Genomic DNA, 15,927 nt, shown 5'->3' on the forward strand with positions numbered 1-15,927 from the left:
TTATTGATGCCTCTCAGAGAGTTGAGATACCCAGAAATAAACACTCCTGTGGTATGATCAATTCGGTGGGATTATTATCAACTTTTTTGTGGAATTTCCAAAGTAGCAAACATATTATAGATGGGTCTGCAGGGGTACAGAGCAATGTAAAGCTGACCAAAGATCTTGGGCTTTCTGTTTCAAATCTAACTCAAATTTCCATTCCCCATTGGATTAGGAGCTCAGAAGACCATTTAGTCAAGTCAGATCGAAAAGATTTTATTTAGCACTTCCTGCATACATGTGCTAAGTGCTAGAGATACAAGTATAAGCAAAAGATAGTTCCTGACTTCAAGGATCTTACATTCTGATGGAAGAGGACAAATCATAAAAGGGAGCAGAAAATTGGGAGTTGAGAGTGGGAAAAAATCTGAGCGCATGATGGTGAAGTCTGGACAGTGAAGGATGATTGGTCTGGAAGCTTGCAAATGGAGATTCTGAGAGTAACTCAGCAGTGGGAGAAGTGGCAGGGAGCAGGAGGAGGGAAAAGGCCGAGAAAGCAGCTGACACATGGTGGCAAAATCTAGAGAGTAAAGAAGGACCCAATACAGATCAGTAAATGGTCTTCTACCCAGAAGTAGAGGGAGCTGGATGATTGAAGACGAAATAGCAGAAATAGGCTCAATATTCTTAAGGATTAGCTTTTGAGAAATAACAACATAATTTTAAATTCATTGTTTCTCTTCTCTCTGTCTCTGCATTTCTCTTTTTCTTTTCCCCTCCTTTCCCCCCATTTCTCTCCCTTTTCCCCCTTTTTTCAAATTATTCCTCAGTAAAAACATAGACTATTAGACAATTACTCAACAGGTATTTGTTGAGACTTATTTTGTGGAATCCACTTGGATTGCCCCTGGTAGTCTTGGCCTGGAGAAGCATGCTTGCTGAATAGCCTTGTTCTCTGACCTGGGAGGGATGAGTGGGAAGGAGGGTCCTATGCCATTGACCCAAGAACTTGACAGTGTTTCTGTTATTGTTCATGTTGATGTCAGCCTATTACTCTGGAAGTATTCTCTCCCATTTCTCTGTATGTCCCTTTTCCTACTAGATTCTACTTTCCTACTTACCTCTCATTTATACCTGTTTACTAATTACCTCAATCAGAAATTGGATGGCTCTTGTTTCACTAATAGATTGTATGTATACAATATGTATATAATAATAATAATATGTATATAATTAACAGATTTTTGCAGCAAAGTTTTTTAGGGCATGTCAGATTACTGGATAGGGCTTTCCAGGCTTTCTTCAATACTCTGCTTAAATTGTACCTTCTATTGGAGGCTTCCCTTCCTTCCACTCCCCACCCTCCTAGTTTCCCTCTGAATTTCTTCCCATTTTCACTGCAAATGTCTTTTATGCACATAGTCATTTGCATGTTGTCTTCCCCATATGAATTCTTTGGGAGTAGGGAACCATGTTTTTGCTTTTCTTTATTTTTTTTAAAAATATATTTCTTTTTTTTTTAGATTTTTCTTTTTTTGCTTTTTGGAGGGTGGAAGTTAGGGCAGTTGGGGTTAAGTGATTTGCCCAAGGTCACACGGCTAGTGCTGTGTTAAAGTGTTTGATGCTGAATTTGAACTCAGGTTCTCGGACTCCAGGGCCAGCGCTCTATTTATTCCCTGCGCCACTTAGCCGCCCCTTTGCTTTTCTTTGTGTTCTTGTAACTTAGCACAGTGCCCAGTACAAAGCGCCTAAATGTTTGTTGATTGATTGGTTGCATATATAAATCTGTTTGTGGCTGAGGAGAAGGGACTCAGAGTTTCCTGTTATAAGGCGGATGTGGCAGTGGTACACACTGTTTATTTTCCCTTTCCTGTGTTCCTTAGCAACGACAAGATGGCTACTGCTGTTTTACAGCTATTTGACTGATTGACAAATTGTTTGCCTAGATAACTCAACTATCAAAATGACCTTAGTATGCAGATGTAGCTTTTGACTTATCTGATGAAGGGGGAACAATTTTGAGGTGGAGAGAACCTCTTAGATGGTTGGTTTGGGAACAAGGTTTTAATTTTGCCTCAAATTAGAGTAAGTACTTTTACTTTATTATTGAGTTTGCTAGTCCTGGCTTTTTTGTGACTTTTTAGAGAAGACTTTGAAAAGTAAGTGAATGGGATTTGAGACTAATGGAAAAAGTCTCACTATATTTTTTGAGTGACCAAGTACCTTGCCATTTTTGGTAATGTTTGGTAATGTTAAAAATGTCCCTGTTGTTTCTTCTTTTCCCCTTTACTGCTTCTCTCCTGATACCAGCAGTGCTGTTCATAACCTCTATCCTCAAACTGAGCCAACAGTAGGACTTGTTGATCGACTACTCAACTGCAGAGAGGTGAAGGAGGCGCCCAACATTGTGACCCTCCATGTGACCTCCTTCCCATATGCTTTACAGACTCAGCACACCCTGATCAGTCCTTACAATGAGATCCACTGGCCTGCTTCCTACAGTAATGTAAGAGATACATTTCTGGGGTAATTTTATGATTCTTAGAGTATTTATACTAGAGTCTGGAGAAACTGTAGTAGAATATCAAGTAACCAGGACACTTCAGGAGTGACGTGGTTATGGTAGTGATGATTAATTGGATTTCTCAAAACTTATGGAATATTCATTTATTAATTCATTCCTTCAACCGGCGTTTTTTGGGTGGAGGTATGGCATAATATTCAGAGCACCGGCTTTGGATTCAGAAGGCCTGGGTTCACATTTCCATTTTACAAATATGCACTGTTTCTGAAATAGTAAGGAAATCACTTAATCTCTTGGGGCTTAATTTTCCTTACATGTAAAGGCAGGAGATTGGCCTCAGAAGCTAGAGTCCTTTCCAATTCTAAAATTTTTTATGTTGCTCTATTCTAAATGAAATATTAGGTATAGAGGGTCATACATGGTCTCTTACCTCAGGGACTTTATAGTCCAATAGAACTTACCTTCAAGTTTTTGAAAACCTTCCTAAAATACTTCTTTTTGTCATGGTAAATTGACTCTAGTAGAGTTGGTAAATTGAACATCTGATGATCTAGTGTCTTAGATCATTTTGATATGAACTTTAGCTCTCAGTATACAGGAATATAGATAGAAAGTATAGAAGATCACAAAAACAATAATAAAGTGATCGCTTATATTTCTGTGTCTATAGTTTGCAAAATGCTTTGCATCCATTGTCTTATTTGAGTATTGCAATAGACCTGTTATTTGATATTATTACCCTGTAATTTTACAGATGAGGACATTACGGATCAGAAAGGTTAAATTACTTACTCAGCGTTTACACAGCTAATACATATTTGAGTGGGAATTCAAACTCAAGCTTCTTGAATCCAAGGCCAGGACTGTATTGCTAGGTCATGAATGATGTGGTTGTTAATCTTAGAAAAAATATTGAAGCCTTGCTATCAGCCTTTTTACTTGTCACCATCTATATTCTTTTCTTTAAAACAGAATACAGAAATATTTCTGATTACTTAAGAGTTCTGGTTGAGGCCTGGAAATTAGGTTTTTACTATAATAGTATGTATTTTGGTAAAGTTGTAAATGTAGGTTATTTTTGGGACTGATATTAAAATGAGTAAATTGTTTAAAACATTTTAGCAATTCTATAGAAAGATTTCTTCATTACAGACTTGGATTTCTTTTTAAAATTAATTTTTTTCTCATTCAGTAAGTGTCTATTTTCTCTTCTTTCTAACCCATTGGGGAAAAAAGAAAAAAAAATCGTTCTTAACAAACATGTAACAAATTCCCACATTGACCATGTGTAAAATTATATGTATCTTCAGTCCATCACATCTCTGCATCATTGGACCACTGGAATTGTAATGAACTTAGATTTCAATAGCAACTTAAAGCAATGTAATTGATTGACATATTTCTAAAACCAGCTTAAAGCTATCTAAGTAAAATTAGTCGTTGTGGAAAGGCCTTTCTTTTTATTTTATTTTTTATTTAATATTTTATTTTTCCCCAGTTACGTGTAAAAACAATTTTTAGTATTCATTTTTAAAACTTTGAGTCCCAAATTCTCTCTCTTCCCAACCTCCTCTCCCCCCGCATTGAGAAGGCAAGCAATTCAATATAGGTTATACATGTGTAGTCATGCAAAACATATACATAATAATCATGTTTGAAAGAAAACATGGTCAAAAACTCAAGAAAAATAAAGTAAAAGAAAAGTATGCTTCAGTCTGCATTCAGATACCATCAGTTCTTTCTATGGGGAGGGATAGCATTTGGAAAGGCCTTTCTTAAAATGAATTGCATGATAAAAAAATAAATCTATACTTTTCCTGCAGGAATCTGGTGATCCTGATGGATACAAAAGAATAAGAATAGCCTTAATTTTGTTGCCACTCAGTGGGGGTAGTCTCAGGAAAATGGTATGAGAACATTGCCCTATAACTTCAGGTATAGAGGAGCTATAGAGGGGCTATTTGCTAATTGATTTCTCATAGAATCTTGTATTTTTCTCATTTGCTCAGTTGTGGAGTTAACAATTCCTATGTAGATGACTTATCTTTTACTCTCTCCTGTCACAGCACTGCTACAAAATTTTCCTGCTTTCCGCTTATTATTCCTCTCACACTTCTCACTTTCTGTCCTCCATGCCACCTTGACTCTCCATACCATAACCACTTGATAAAAGTCATAATATGATTGTTTCATTCCACACTGACCCTATGCCGCATTGTAAATTCTCCTTGATTTCACATTTATTGCAGAAAGGAGACAGTGAAAATGTGTATTGGGAACTCTGTAGCTGGTATTTATTGGGCATGACAAATAGTAGTCCAGTCAAGATCCATTTTTTCCATGAGTGATGCATCTCCGTGACTAATGATTTGGTTTGTTTCAGGGAATGGACTTATATCAGGAAAACAAAAAATACTTTGGACTATCAGAATTTATTGAATCTACTCTTTCTGGTCACAGTCTCCCTTTGCTCCGATATGATAGCTCTTTTGAAGCAATGGTCATGGCATTAGGAAAAAGGTACTTAAAAAATATTGGATGATGATTAAAAGTTGTATAAATGATACTGGGAACTATATCTAACAATTACAGCTATGTAGTAAGTAGAATGGGATGTCTCCATCACTGGAAGTGTGCAAGATGATGTTCGGCAGACATTTTAAAAAATAGTGTAAAGAATATTCATTCTTTGGGGGAAACATGCTATAATGGAAAGCACACTGGATTTTGACTTTAGAAGACTTGATTTTGAATCTAGTCTTTTTTATATACTACCTCTTTGACCTTGGTAAAGTCATTTAACCTCTGGACCTCATTTTTGACAATGACGACTCAGACATTTTTGATAACAGTGACTCAGACATTCGTAAGTACTATATGTATGACATCGTGCTAGGTGTTGGGGATACAGAAAAAACAAACAACAAAACACATAACAGGTATGGTATGAAAGGACTTTACATTCTACTTAGGGGATATAATAGGTAAACAAGTCTTATTGTGGGTTAAAGCTGTGATTTTATTGGTATTAGAAACACCTAGAATGGAAATTCCCTTCACTGGTGTAGCTTAGCAACTCATAAGGAACTAACAGTCTTAGAGAGTAGCTTGGGCACTAGGATATTAAGTGATTTACCCATGTTCACAGTTAGTATGTGTCAGAGGCATGACTTGTATCTAGGACCTTCTGACTCCACAGCTGGCCCTCTATTCAGTAGGTAAAATTACCTTTCAAGTACACAAGTAATTAAATACAAAGCAGAAGTAATAAAAAGCAGTGTCAAAGGGCTAAAAGTTCTAATAACTGGGAGGTGGGAGGGATCAAGAAGGTGGCATGTGTGAGTTGGCATCTAAATTGTGCTTTGAAGGAAGCTAAGAATTTGAGGATGTGGAGATGAATAGGAAGTGGTGCATTCCAGATGTCAAGATTTACTGATGCCAAAGCATGGAGTTGAGATATGGGAAGACATGAGTAGGGAAAAATTAACTGGAGAGCATTTGAAGAGGAATAATATGAAATAATTTTAGAAAGGTAAGTGGGAGCCTGACTGTGTACACCTTCAAATACCAGGCTCCTAACAGCAGTAAAGGGATAGAAGATTTTTTTTTTTTGCTTTTTTGGAGGGCAGTTTGGGGTCAAGTGACTTGCCCAAGGTCACACGGTTAGTTTTTGTGTTAAGTGTCTGAGGCTGGATTTGAACTCAGGTCCTCCTGACTCCAGGGCTGGTACTCTACTCACTGTGCCACCTAGCCGCCCCAAGGGATAGAAAATTTTTGAGTCAGGAGATTATTTGATAAAATTTGTGTGGCATGTTGGGTATTGAACAAAATGTTCTTAAAAGTCCCTTCCATTTCTAAATCTTATGCTTATGTGTCCCTTCCAACTCTTAAAGTCTGTGGTTAAATATAAAAAGCAAAAGCTAAAATTTGGATAGGTTGTTAATTGATTTCTTGGAACATTCAGTTAAGTTGTTTTATTGTAGATAAGTTGTAACTTGTATGGAGGTTAAAGGAGCTTCCTGGTTATGTGTTATGATATGTTTGCATGACATTGAAGGCTCAAAGCCTTTTCACTTGAATGTTCAATGTTTATATAACACTCAAATTTTTTTATTATTTAAAAATATGTATTTGATTCACGTTAACAAACTAAGATGTTTTCTTATAAAAAGAATAAAAGGATTGCATCCATGAGTCTGTTATGCATAGACTTCTAAACATATGTGTACCTATGCACAAATATTTGCATACATGATGTAACATCGAATTTATAGTATTTCTTTTCTTTACCTTCTTTTAATTTTTCTTCTCTTTTCTTTGTTCTTTTGCTTTTAATGTTTCATTGACGCTTTTTTCTTTGTCTTTTTTGGTGTCACTATCATTAACCTCCCACCATTTTCCTTAGTCTAAAAATATTCCAAAAAAGCTTATCTTTGTAACAAATAAGCGTAGCTAAGCAATATAAATTACACATTGACCATGTCTGAAAACTTATGTCTCATTCTTCATATGTTTCATCTATCATCTCTGCCAAGAGGTAGAATGTATGAGTCTTTTTGAGTCTTCTGGAGTGGTATTGGTCATTGTGTTTTTCATAGTTACTAATTTCCTTTATAATGAATAAACATTTATTTGAGACCTACTCTTTGTAAGACTTGTACTTAGGACTTAGTGAGAAAAGAAGATGAATAATACCTAGTCACTGACTGGGTTAGTTTTTGCTAGTCCAGTATGAGATAAAGTACGCACACACACACAAATAATGAGTATACCATAGAGAGTATTTAGTGGCAGCTGTGTGATGCAGTGGATAGAATGGTGGGCTGGGAGTCAGAAAAACTTAAGTTCTGAGTCTCTCAGATACTTCCTAGCTATATGACCCTAGGCAAGTCACTTAACCACTGTGTCTCAGTTCCCTCAATGGTAAAATGGGGATAGCAATAACCCCTACTTCCTAGAGGAATAAATAAGGAAATATTTGTAAATCACTTAGCAGAATGCCTAGCTCGTAGGAGGTACTTAATAATTGTTTGATTCCTTCCTCCATTCCTTAGTGCATAAGAGGAGTATAAAATGCTATTATCGTTTTTGTGGGATCGCAAAATATACTAGAAAGGATCTCAGAAACAATCCAATCCCATCCTTCATTTTACAGACGAGGACACCAAAATCCAGAAAAGAAGTGACTTGTCCAAGGTCATATGGCTAGTCAGTGGCAGAACCAGGAGTCTTCCACTAAGCTACTCCCTGAGAATGAGGGAAAGATCCTGACTAGGGAAGGTCAGAGAAAGTTACAGACAGGAAGTAGCGTTGTAGGTTGGTCTGGAAGGATGGGAAGGATTTCAGTAGCCAGAAATAGAGAGACTGGATTGGGGCTTGGGCTGGGGTTGGGTGGGGGTGAGGGCAGGGAATCATTTCAGGCCCAGGGTACAGTTTAAGCATAGATATAGGATAATATTTTGTGAATAGTAAGTCGCACAGTGTGTCTCTCTTTGTGACCTTGGATCTATGCAGTTTCCCAGAAACTAGAATGATGTTTTTTGGTTGTAGAGATAAGAGGTGGAAGGAGGGAGCTTTAGTGCAAGAGGCAGTATGGTGGAGGGGAAAGAGAACTGAACTTGGAGTGAGGAAACCTGGGTTTGAATCATGGCTTGACTTTGTTCTAGCTGTGTGATCTGGGATAAATTCCTTAATCTCTCTTAGTCTTAGTTTCTTTATCTATAAAAATAAGAATAGCAGTGCCAATTGCTTTACCACAGGGGTTTTTAATCTTTTTTGGGTCATGGCCTACTTTGGCAGCCTGGTGAAGCCTATGGACTCTTTCTCGGCGAATTAAAAAAATAATTGAAAGAAATGTTGAGTTTCAGCTAGAAGCTAGTAAAAATAAAGGGGTAAATTATTTTCCTATTCAAGTTCACAGATTCTCTGAGATTGATCTATGGACTCCAGGTTAAGAATTTTCTCCTTACAGGGCTATGAGGAAAGCACTTTGTAAATTTTAAAGTGCTATAGAAATGTAAGTTATTAATAATAAGTATAAAGAGAAGGTTATGGGGGGATTTTGGTGCTTGTAGAATGAGAGACATAGAAGAATAACCCACTATCTATACAGAAAGATAATGGCATGCAGGAGGATCATGGTAGTCATTCTACTTTCTGCTTTCTAGATAATGAACAGTGGGGAAAAATCCCAGATGTCCTAAGTAGAGAGGAGAAAGAAACTATCATGGGTCTCTCCTTGAAAATTTAGTACTGCCTCCCACCCTACCTCTGCTGTCGCCCAGCCCCAGTTAGGGCTGCTCATGTTGTAACTGTAAAGAATGGGAACTTTGCTGTAATTTAGAGTTGGATGGCACTTCTACATCGAGTTCAACCCATATCCTGGAGGAATTCTCACTACAGCATATCCAACCAATGGCTGTCCAGCCTCTGCCTGAAGACTTCCAGTGAAGGAGACTATCACCTCTCAGGGCAGCCCATACTACTTTGGAACAGCTCTAGTTAAGATGTTTTTCTTAACATTAAATCTAAATTTTCCTGTTTGCAACTTTCACCCATTGCTTTTGCTCTGTCCAAATAGAGTAAATCTATCACTTATCTACCCAGTGACCCTTGAAATACTTGAAATACAGTGTGAATCTCTCCTGAACCTTTTCATTAGTTTAATCTTTCTTTTATTTGTTGTTGTTTAGTCATTTTAGTCATGTCTGACCCCATTTTGGGGTTTTCTTTGCAAAGATATTAGAGTGATTTGCTATTTCCTTCTCCAGCTCATTTTACAGATGAAGAATGGAAACAGGGTTAAGTGACTTGTCCAGGGTCACACAGCTAGGAGGTATCTGAGGCTGGATTTGAACTCATGAAAGTGAGTCTTCTAATTCCAAGCCAACTCTATTCACTGTATGCCTAGCTGCCCCCTTATTCTATAGAGATAGAAAGTCAGAGATGGAAAGTGAATTTATGAGGTTCTGTTTAATGGGGCAACTAGGTGGCACAGTGGCTAGAGTGCTGGGCCTTGAATTTCTGAGTTAAGAACTGACCTCAGATGCTTATTAATTTGTGTGTGACCTTGGGAGAGTCACCTCATTTGCCTCAGTCTCTTCATTTATAAAATAGTACTTAACTCCAAGAGTTGTTTTGAAGATCAAATGAGATAATAATAATAATTAAAAAGCATTTAACACAATGTCTGACACTTATGTTAGTAGTTATGATGATGAACTCGGAAGTCCTAACTTTCCAGCCTACTTCAAGATTATGAGATCCCTGGTCATAAGGTCCTAGTTATACATCCGGAATAGACCTTAAAAGTCATATAGTCAACCCCCTTCATTTTACAGATGGCTAAGTGACTTGCTACAGTTCGTGTAAGTAGTAAATGTTAGAGGAAAGATCTGAACCTGGGACCTCTAAGTAAGTTCTTTTTCCACTGTACCACATCAGTTTTCTTTACTGTGGAGAGCCCTGGGAACAGGTGTCTCTAAAGAAAAAGTTTGGATTTTGTCATGGAGAAGAGGGTAAGGCCTTACAATTGGATTTGACAACTCAGATAGAGCTACGAGGCATTAATTCTCTGGAATAACTTCATTAAAAGACTTTTTGTTTATCAATATTAGGATCCCTACACACAGTAAACAAACATTTGTTATCTTTGCTGGGGAATGGCAAGATGAAAAGCAAAGCTAAGATGAACTATGTCTCTAATGTCCTGTCCTGGTTGTAATGCTATGCATGAGCTACTCACAATTTGGAAAGTTCTTGACATTTCTCAGGTTAACATGTCAGATTCTGAATCATAAACAGTCCTTGTAAATCATCCCCTCTTAGCAAGCACTCCAGAAACACTAATTGATTTATTATTGTTAAGGAGCAGGGCCTTTTAGCCTCATGATTACATGGGCAAGCAAGATCACTATGTCCCCCTTAATCTTTATTAAAGCTCATGGGGTTAGGGAATCTCTGAAGCCGTTAAATAACCCTTCTTTCAGGGTACCCTCAGTCTTGGTCAGATCACAGACTTCAGAGCTTGAAGGGACTTTGAAGGGCATTCAGTCCAACCCCCTCATTTAAAAAAGCGAGAATTGTGGTTCAAATAACTTGCCCATGGTTTGTGGGTACTAAGATTCTGGCTTTGAACTGGGGTCATTGACTTCAAATCCAGTCCTCTTTTCACTGTGTTACACTGCCTCAATACCCAGGGTTGAGAGTCATGTTATCCATAGTCTCTTGCTATGAAAGGAAACAAACATTTTTTAAATGCCACCTATATGCTAAGTACTTTACAAATATTGATTGTCAAAGCAACCTCAGGTTGGGGTGATGGTAAATGCTTTTAAGAGCCCCATTTTTCATTTGAGGAAACTGAGAAAAGCAGAGGTTAGGTGACTTTCCCAAGTTCACCCAACCAGCAAGTGTCTGAAGCTAGATTTGAACTTGGGTCTTTCTGACTCCTGGCCTAGTGTGTTATCCACTGGGCCATCTAGTTGCCTCATGAAGGAAAAATGATCTGGGAAATTCACACTGACATGTTAATGATTTAATACTTATTCCTGAGTATTTGGTCTTTTCAGCAAAGATATCTTCATCTCCTTTTATTGTTAAGTTATGGGCATGAGTCCTCAAGTACTGGTGATGAAAGGCTAATCATTAGGATAAAAGGGGAAAAAAGCTTACTTAGGAGTGGACAAAGGAATTTGTAGCAATAATATAAAACCAAGAGAGTCATCAGGGAACTGGGGAGAAAGCTGAAAGTGAGAGGTAGGTCTTGGTGAAGCTACTTTTATCTCACATAACTTGTTCCCAGAACTGATATCATTCTTTCTTTTGGTGTCTTCTTTGTTCCACGGAGCTGGTTTTGCTGTAGCCCAGGATGGTCATAAATAAATAGACAGTAACATCTGTCATTGACATAATGCTTTATAATTTATAAAGAACTTTGTATTTGTGATCCCCTCTAAGCCTCATAACAAGCCTGGGAGGTAGTCAGGGCTATCAGAAACATAATGATGGACATCTGTGAGTATGCTTGTGTCGCAGACTGTTTTCATCCTGCTTTGCTTCTCCCTTCAATAAACATGGAGGTAGGAAATGGAAGTTTTCTCCCCATTTCCTCCTCTTGACTATAATTTGTGTATTTCACAGCCAGAAGAGAAGAACCATTAAGAACTTGAACAACAGATATTTATTAAGCAGCAGCTGTTTATAGAGCAGCTGCTGGAGGAGAATACAAAGTTAAGATAGGACACAGTCCCTGTTCTCATGGAGTTTTTAGTCTAGCCATTGTAGTGCCTTAGACTAAGGCAAGATCACCTGGCCCAACCCTTTCATTTTTTCATTTTATATAGGAAGAAATACACCTAGAGAGGTGAATGAAGTGTCTTGACTGAAGTCACAACAACTTGACCAGATTATTCAATAAATATTTCAATCAACAGAAATTTATTATACATCTGTTCTGCACAAAGCCTAATGCGGTATACTGGGGAGACTATACTATTTGACAGATATATAAATATTTGTGAGATAAAGGGGGGGGTAGGATGAGGGAGAGGTTCAGACAAAGTGGTAGAACTGGGATTAGAACCCGAGTTGTCCAGTCACACATTCTTGTGATGACACTTCATTGTCTTCTCAGGAAGTTTTGACCTGGGAAGCTCACTTTGGAATAGTGATAGTATTTTCAAACAGAGAAGAAAGTAAAAAGTAGGATGTAGTATGGTGTCCAAATAGCTCTGTTACCTACAGTCCTACTAGATTACTAGGTTTGCTGGTCTGCCAGAAATAGATACCAAAGCACAACTTGAATCCAGAACTGTTAGACTATAAACCATAAATGTAATTCTACAAGAGAAAACTGAAAATTTGCAACAGTATTTTAACCTTAAGACTGTCTGTCATTAGGTCTGACCCAGATTCCCAGAATCAGAAGGAGTCTCTTAGAGTATTGCATCCAACCCTGACCTCATGGACAGTCCCCCTGTAAAGAATGTGATGGGGATAGATGATAAGAAGGGAGAAAATCACTGTTGGATAGCTGTCAGGAGTTTTATTATTATTTTTGCACAAAATGCAAAGTATAGTCCACTTGTACTTTTGTGCAGAGTAGTGTACAGGTGGGTCTTACTTTAGAGAAGCCCCATGTGGCTACATCTTATATACATTTTTCCTTTATGTTCAATGTTAGACTACTGTGACCCTAACATAGACATGCTGAATGACTAGACAAGGGCTCAGAAGGACACAGTCATGACTGGCCACCCCTTTGGTGATCTATGTGTAAGTCTTCTAGCAGCTTACAGTATGGTCCATGGCATAAGACACATTAGCACAAGGGAGAACAAAGGCATATGGGAAAATAAACCCAAAGCAAATTAACTTTCTGAAGTTTTAAGACTTTGCCATAGTAAAGGCTGTCCTCTCTACTTCTGAAATCTCTATAATCTCTATCATCATAGTGTAATGAGCTGGTTTAATAGTAGCCCAGGACTCAGGCTTTTGTACTTTTGGGTATGGCCTGTAGATAGGCTCAGAGTGGGAGTGAAGTACCCACTCTTGTTATAACTTTGGGCAGCTGTTTTTTCCCTTCTTATCCCACAGCCTGGATTATCTTGCCTTCCCGATTGTGTGAACACTCCCTTTTTCAGAAATATGTTAAATGAGTTGCAGATTGTTTAGTAAAATCATGGCTGATGAGGAGTGTGCCATTGGCCTCTCTGTTCCTTAGGTCACTGTGTTCTTGTCCTGTCTTCAGGTTTCCCAGATTGCACAGTGCAGTGATAAGGACTTTTGTCCTTGTGCAACATTATTCTGCGGCAATGATGGCCGTCAGTGGCCTGTCACAGATGAAGAACTACACATCTGTGGAGACTCTGGAGATCACCCAGAACCTCATCAACTCCTCTAAGCAGTGTGCCTGTGGGCACGGGCTCATGGTCGTATTACGTATTCCTTGCATCCCCCTGGCTGCTGTGGCTTATGAGCGGCTCTATCACGTGAGGGAAAGATTAGCCCTAGAAGATCACTTTGAGATCATCTTGGGGAACCCCAATTCTGCCATCACCATCGGGAAACACTTTGTGGAACAACTAAAGGTAAGTCAGTGTTAGGCTCTGTTCCCACTTCCTTCCATGAGGAGATGTATGTGGATGAAATACCATCAGTATGGGTCCCTAGCACGTCGTCTAGTCCCCTTTTATGTCCTGTTCACATAGCTTTCTGTAAATTTGGTGAGAATTCTCTTTCTGGCTTGAGCCATTTTTTAGGATGGATGGTCAGTGTGAGGATGAGGAAACAGAAGAAGATTTGTTTAGAAGACCTGGGATCACACTGTGGTGCTGCTGTTTACTGCTTGTGTGTCCTTAGACAACAAATTCACTTTGTCTCACCCTTAGTTTTATTCTCTGTAACAATGAAAGGGTTGGACTATATTCTAAGGTCCTTAACTATAGTAAATCCTGGGGTGGCTAGCTGGTCCTGGAGTCAGGAGGACCTGAGTTCAAATCTGGCATCAGACACTTAACACAAAAAAAGTAGCTGTGTGACCTTGAGCAAGTCAACCCCAACTGCCCCTCCAAAAAGCAAACAACAACAAACAAAACAAAATAAAAGAAAACAACAAACTATAATAAATCCTGTGAACCATTCTTATTTTCCTGTGATCCAGAATTTCCTTAAGGGCAGGGCAGCTGCTCACAGAAGGATTGTGCCTTCCATTGAAGAGGTGGAAGAGAACTCAAGGTCTGTCTAGTACAATCAGACCTGACCAAGAATGTGTTAATGTAGTATGTATTCTGTATTTACTTCTCTACATGCATATTGTTTCCTCTATTAAAGTGCAAACTATTTGAAGGCAGAGGCTGTTTCTGTTTTTGCTTTTGTTTCTGTATCCTCAATACCAAGCACAGTGTACATGGCTGTTGTTTGGTTTTGTCCAATTTTTCATGACTCTCTGGACCATACTGTCCGTGAGGTTTTCTTGTAAAATTTATACTGGAGAGATTTGCCGGTTCCTTCTCCAGGGGAGTAAGGCAAACAGAGGTTAAGTGACTAGCCCAGGTTCACACAGCTAATTGTCTGAGGCAGGATTTGAACTCAGGTCTTCCTGCCTCCAGGCGCTGCACTCTATCCACTGAGTTGTCTAGCTGCCCACAGTATATGTAGCAGGTGCTTAATAAATGCTCATTTATTAAATGAATGAATGGATTGTACCCCATTTCCACATGCTTATAGTCAAACCATCTCATTTTGCAGATGAAACTGGGAAATGGGGAGGAGTCCATGAACATACTTTCATTGGTGAATACTTGGGCAGAACTTGGGGTGGAGGTTGGGGGAAAAGAACACAGATGTGTCTCCAGAACAGGGAAGGAGTCCCCTCTGACTTCCAACACAAAACCTGGGAAAGGGAGCAGTGTTTATGATGCTGGCATGGAATGCTCACTATACATTGCTAAGCCATATATAAGGTTTCTGATTGTTATGTGTGAGAATGCATCTTGCTCCCAAAAGCTAAGGTTACCCATAACTAGAATCACTTAGACATACTCTGACCTCGTCTTCCAGGTAGCAGCAGGGTTGTCAGCAAAGCCCTAATGTTAATCTGTGAATAATATGCCAAAAATGAAAAGGTAACAAAAATAAAATTGGACTTGCTGATCAAAGGAATTGGTGAAGTACTAAAGCAAAGTTAAACTCGCGAATTTATTACTTGTTTCAGTAATTCACGTATCCTTGATTTTTCTGTATGGGGGACTCCTACAATACCAGTCCTTAATACCTTCCATATCTTATTATTTTTGTTAATAGTTTTATGTTAGTAATAATGACATTTCCATAATGTTTTAGAGTCTGGAAAGCACTTGACAGATATTATCTCATTTGTTCCTCAATATAACCTTGAGGCAGGTGATATTGTTATCCCTGTTTACCGATGAAGAGACTGAGACCGGGAGCCTTTTCAACTTATTACACCAGAAGAAGATTCTATCTATTCTTTGTAGTCATTTTTCTTCAGAGTTTATTTATTTATTTTTAATGTTTTCAACATTCATTTCCACAAGCTTTTGAGTTCCAAATTTTCTCCCCATCTCTCCCCTCCCCCCACCTCAAGATGGCAAGCATACTGATTACTGCTTCTCCTGGTCTGCTCTCTTACATATCCCCCTTCATCCCTCCCCTCACTCCCTTCCCCCTTACTTTCTTTTTTGCTTTTTGGAAGGGAGAAGGTAGGGCAGTTGGGGTTAAGTGACTTGCCCAAGGTCACACGGCTAGTTTTGTGTTAAGTGCCTGAGGCCAGATTTTAACTCAAGTCCTCCTGACTCCAGGGCTGGTGTTCTATTCACTGCGCCACCTAGCTGTTCCCTCCTCCCCCCCCCCCCCCCCCCCCCCCCCCCCCCCCCCAAGCCCCTTACTTTCTTGTAGGG

At 38.8% G+C, this 15,927-nt stretch overlaps 1 protein-coding gene across 1 annotated transcript in view; it reads left to right on the top strand.

Annotated features, from left to right (window-relative positions):
- GREB1 (growth regulating estrogen receptor binding 1) overlaps positions 1-15,927 on the top strand; it is a 143,006-nt gene that overhangs the window by 70,261 nt on the left and 56,818 nt on the right. The window contains exons 15-17 of the mRNA XM_069075948.1: positions 2,293-2,488; positions 4,890-5,026; positions 13,257-13,596. Of these exons, the coding sequence (XP_068932049.1) occupies positions 2,293-2,488; positions 4,890-5,026; positions 13,257-13,596 (673 nt within the window). The remainder of the gene's footprint in view (positions 1-2,292; positions 2,489-4,889; positions 5,027-13,256; positions 13,597-15,927) is intronic.

The sequence above is a fragment of the Petaurus breviceps genome, unplaced genomic scaffold, assembly GCF_028583685.1.
Source record: "Petaurus breviceps papuanus isolate PSGF00001 unplaced genomic scaffold, PetGlider_PUasm1.0 90919, whole genome shotgun sequence".
Lineage (NCBI taxonomy): Eukaryota > Metazoa > Chordata > Mammalia > Diprotodontia > Petauridae > Petaurus > Petaurus breviceps.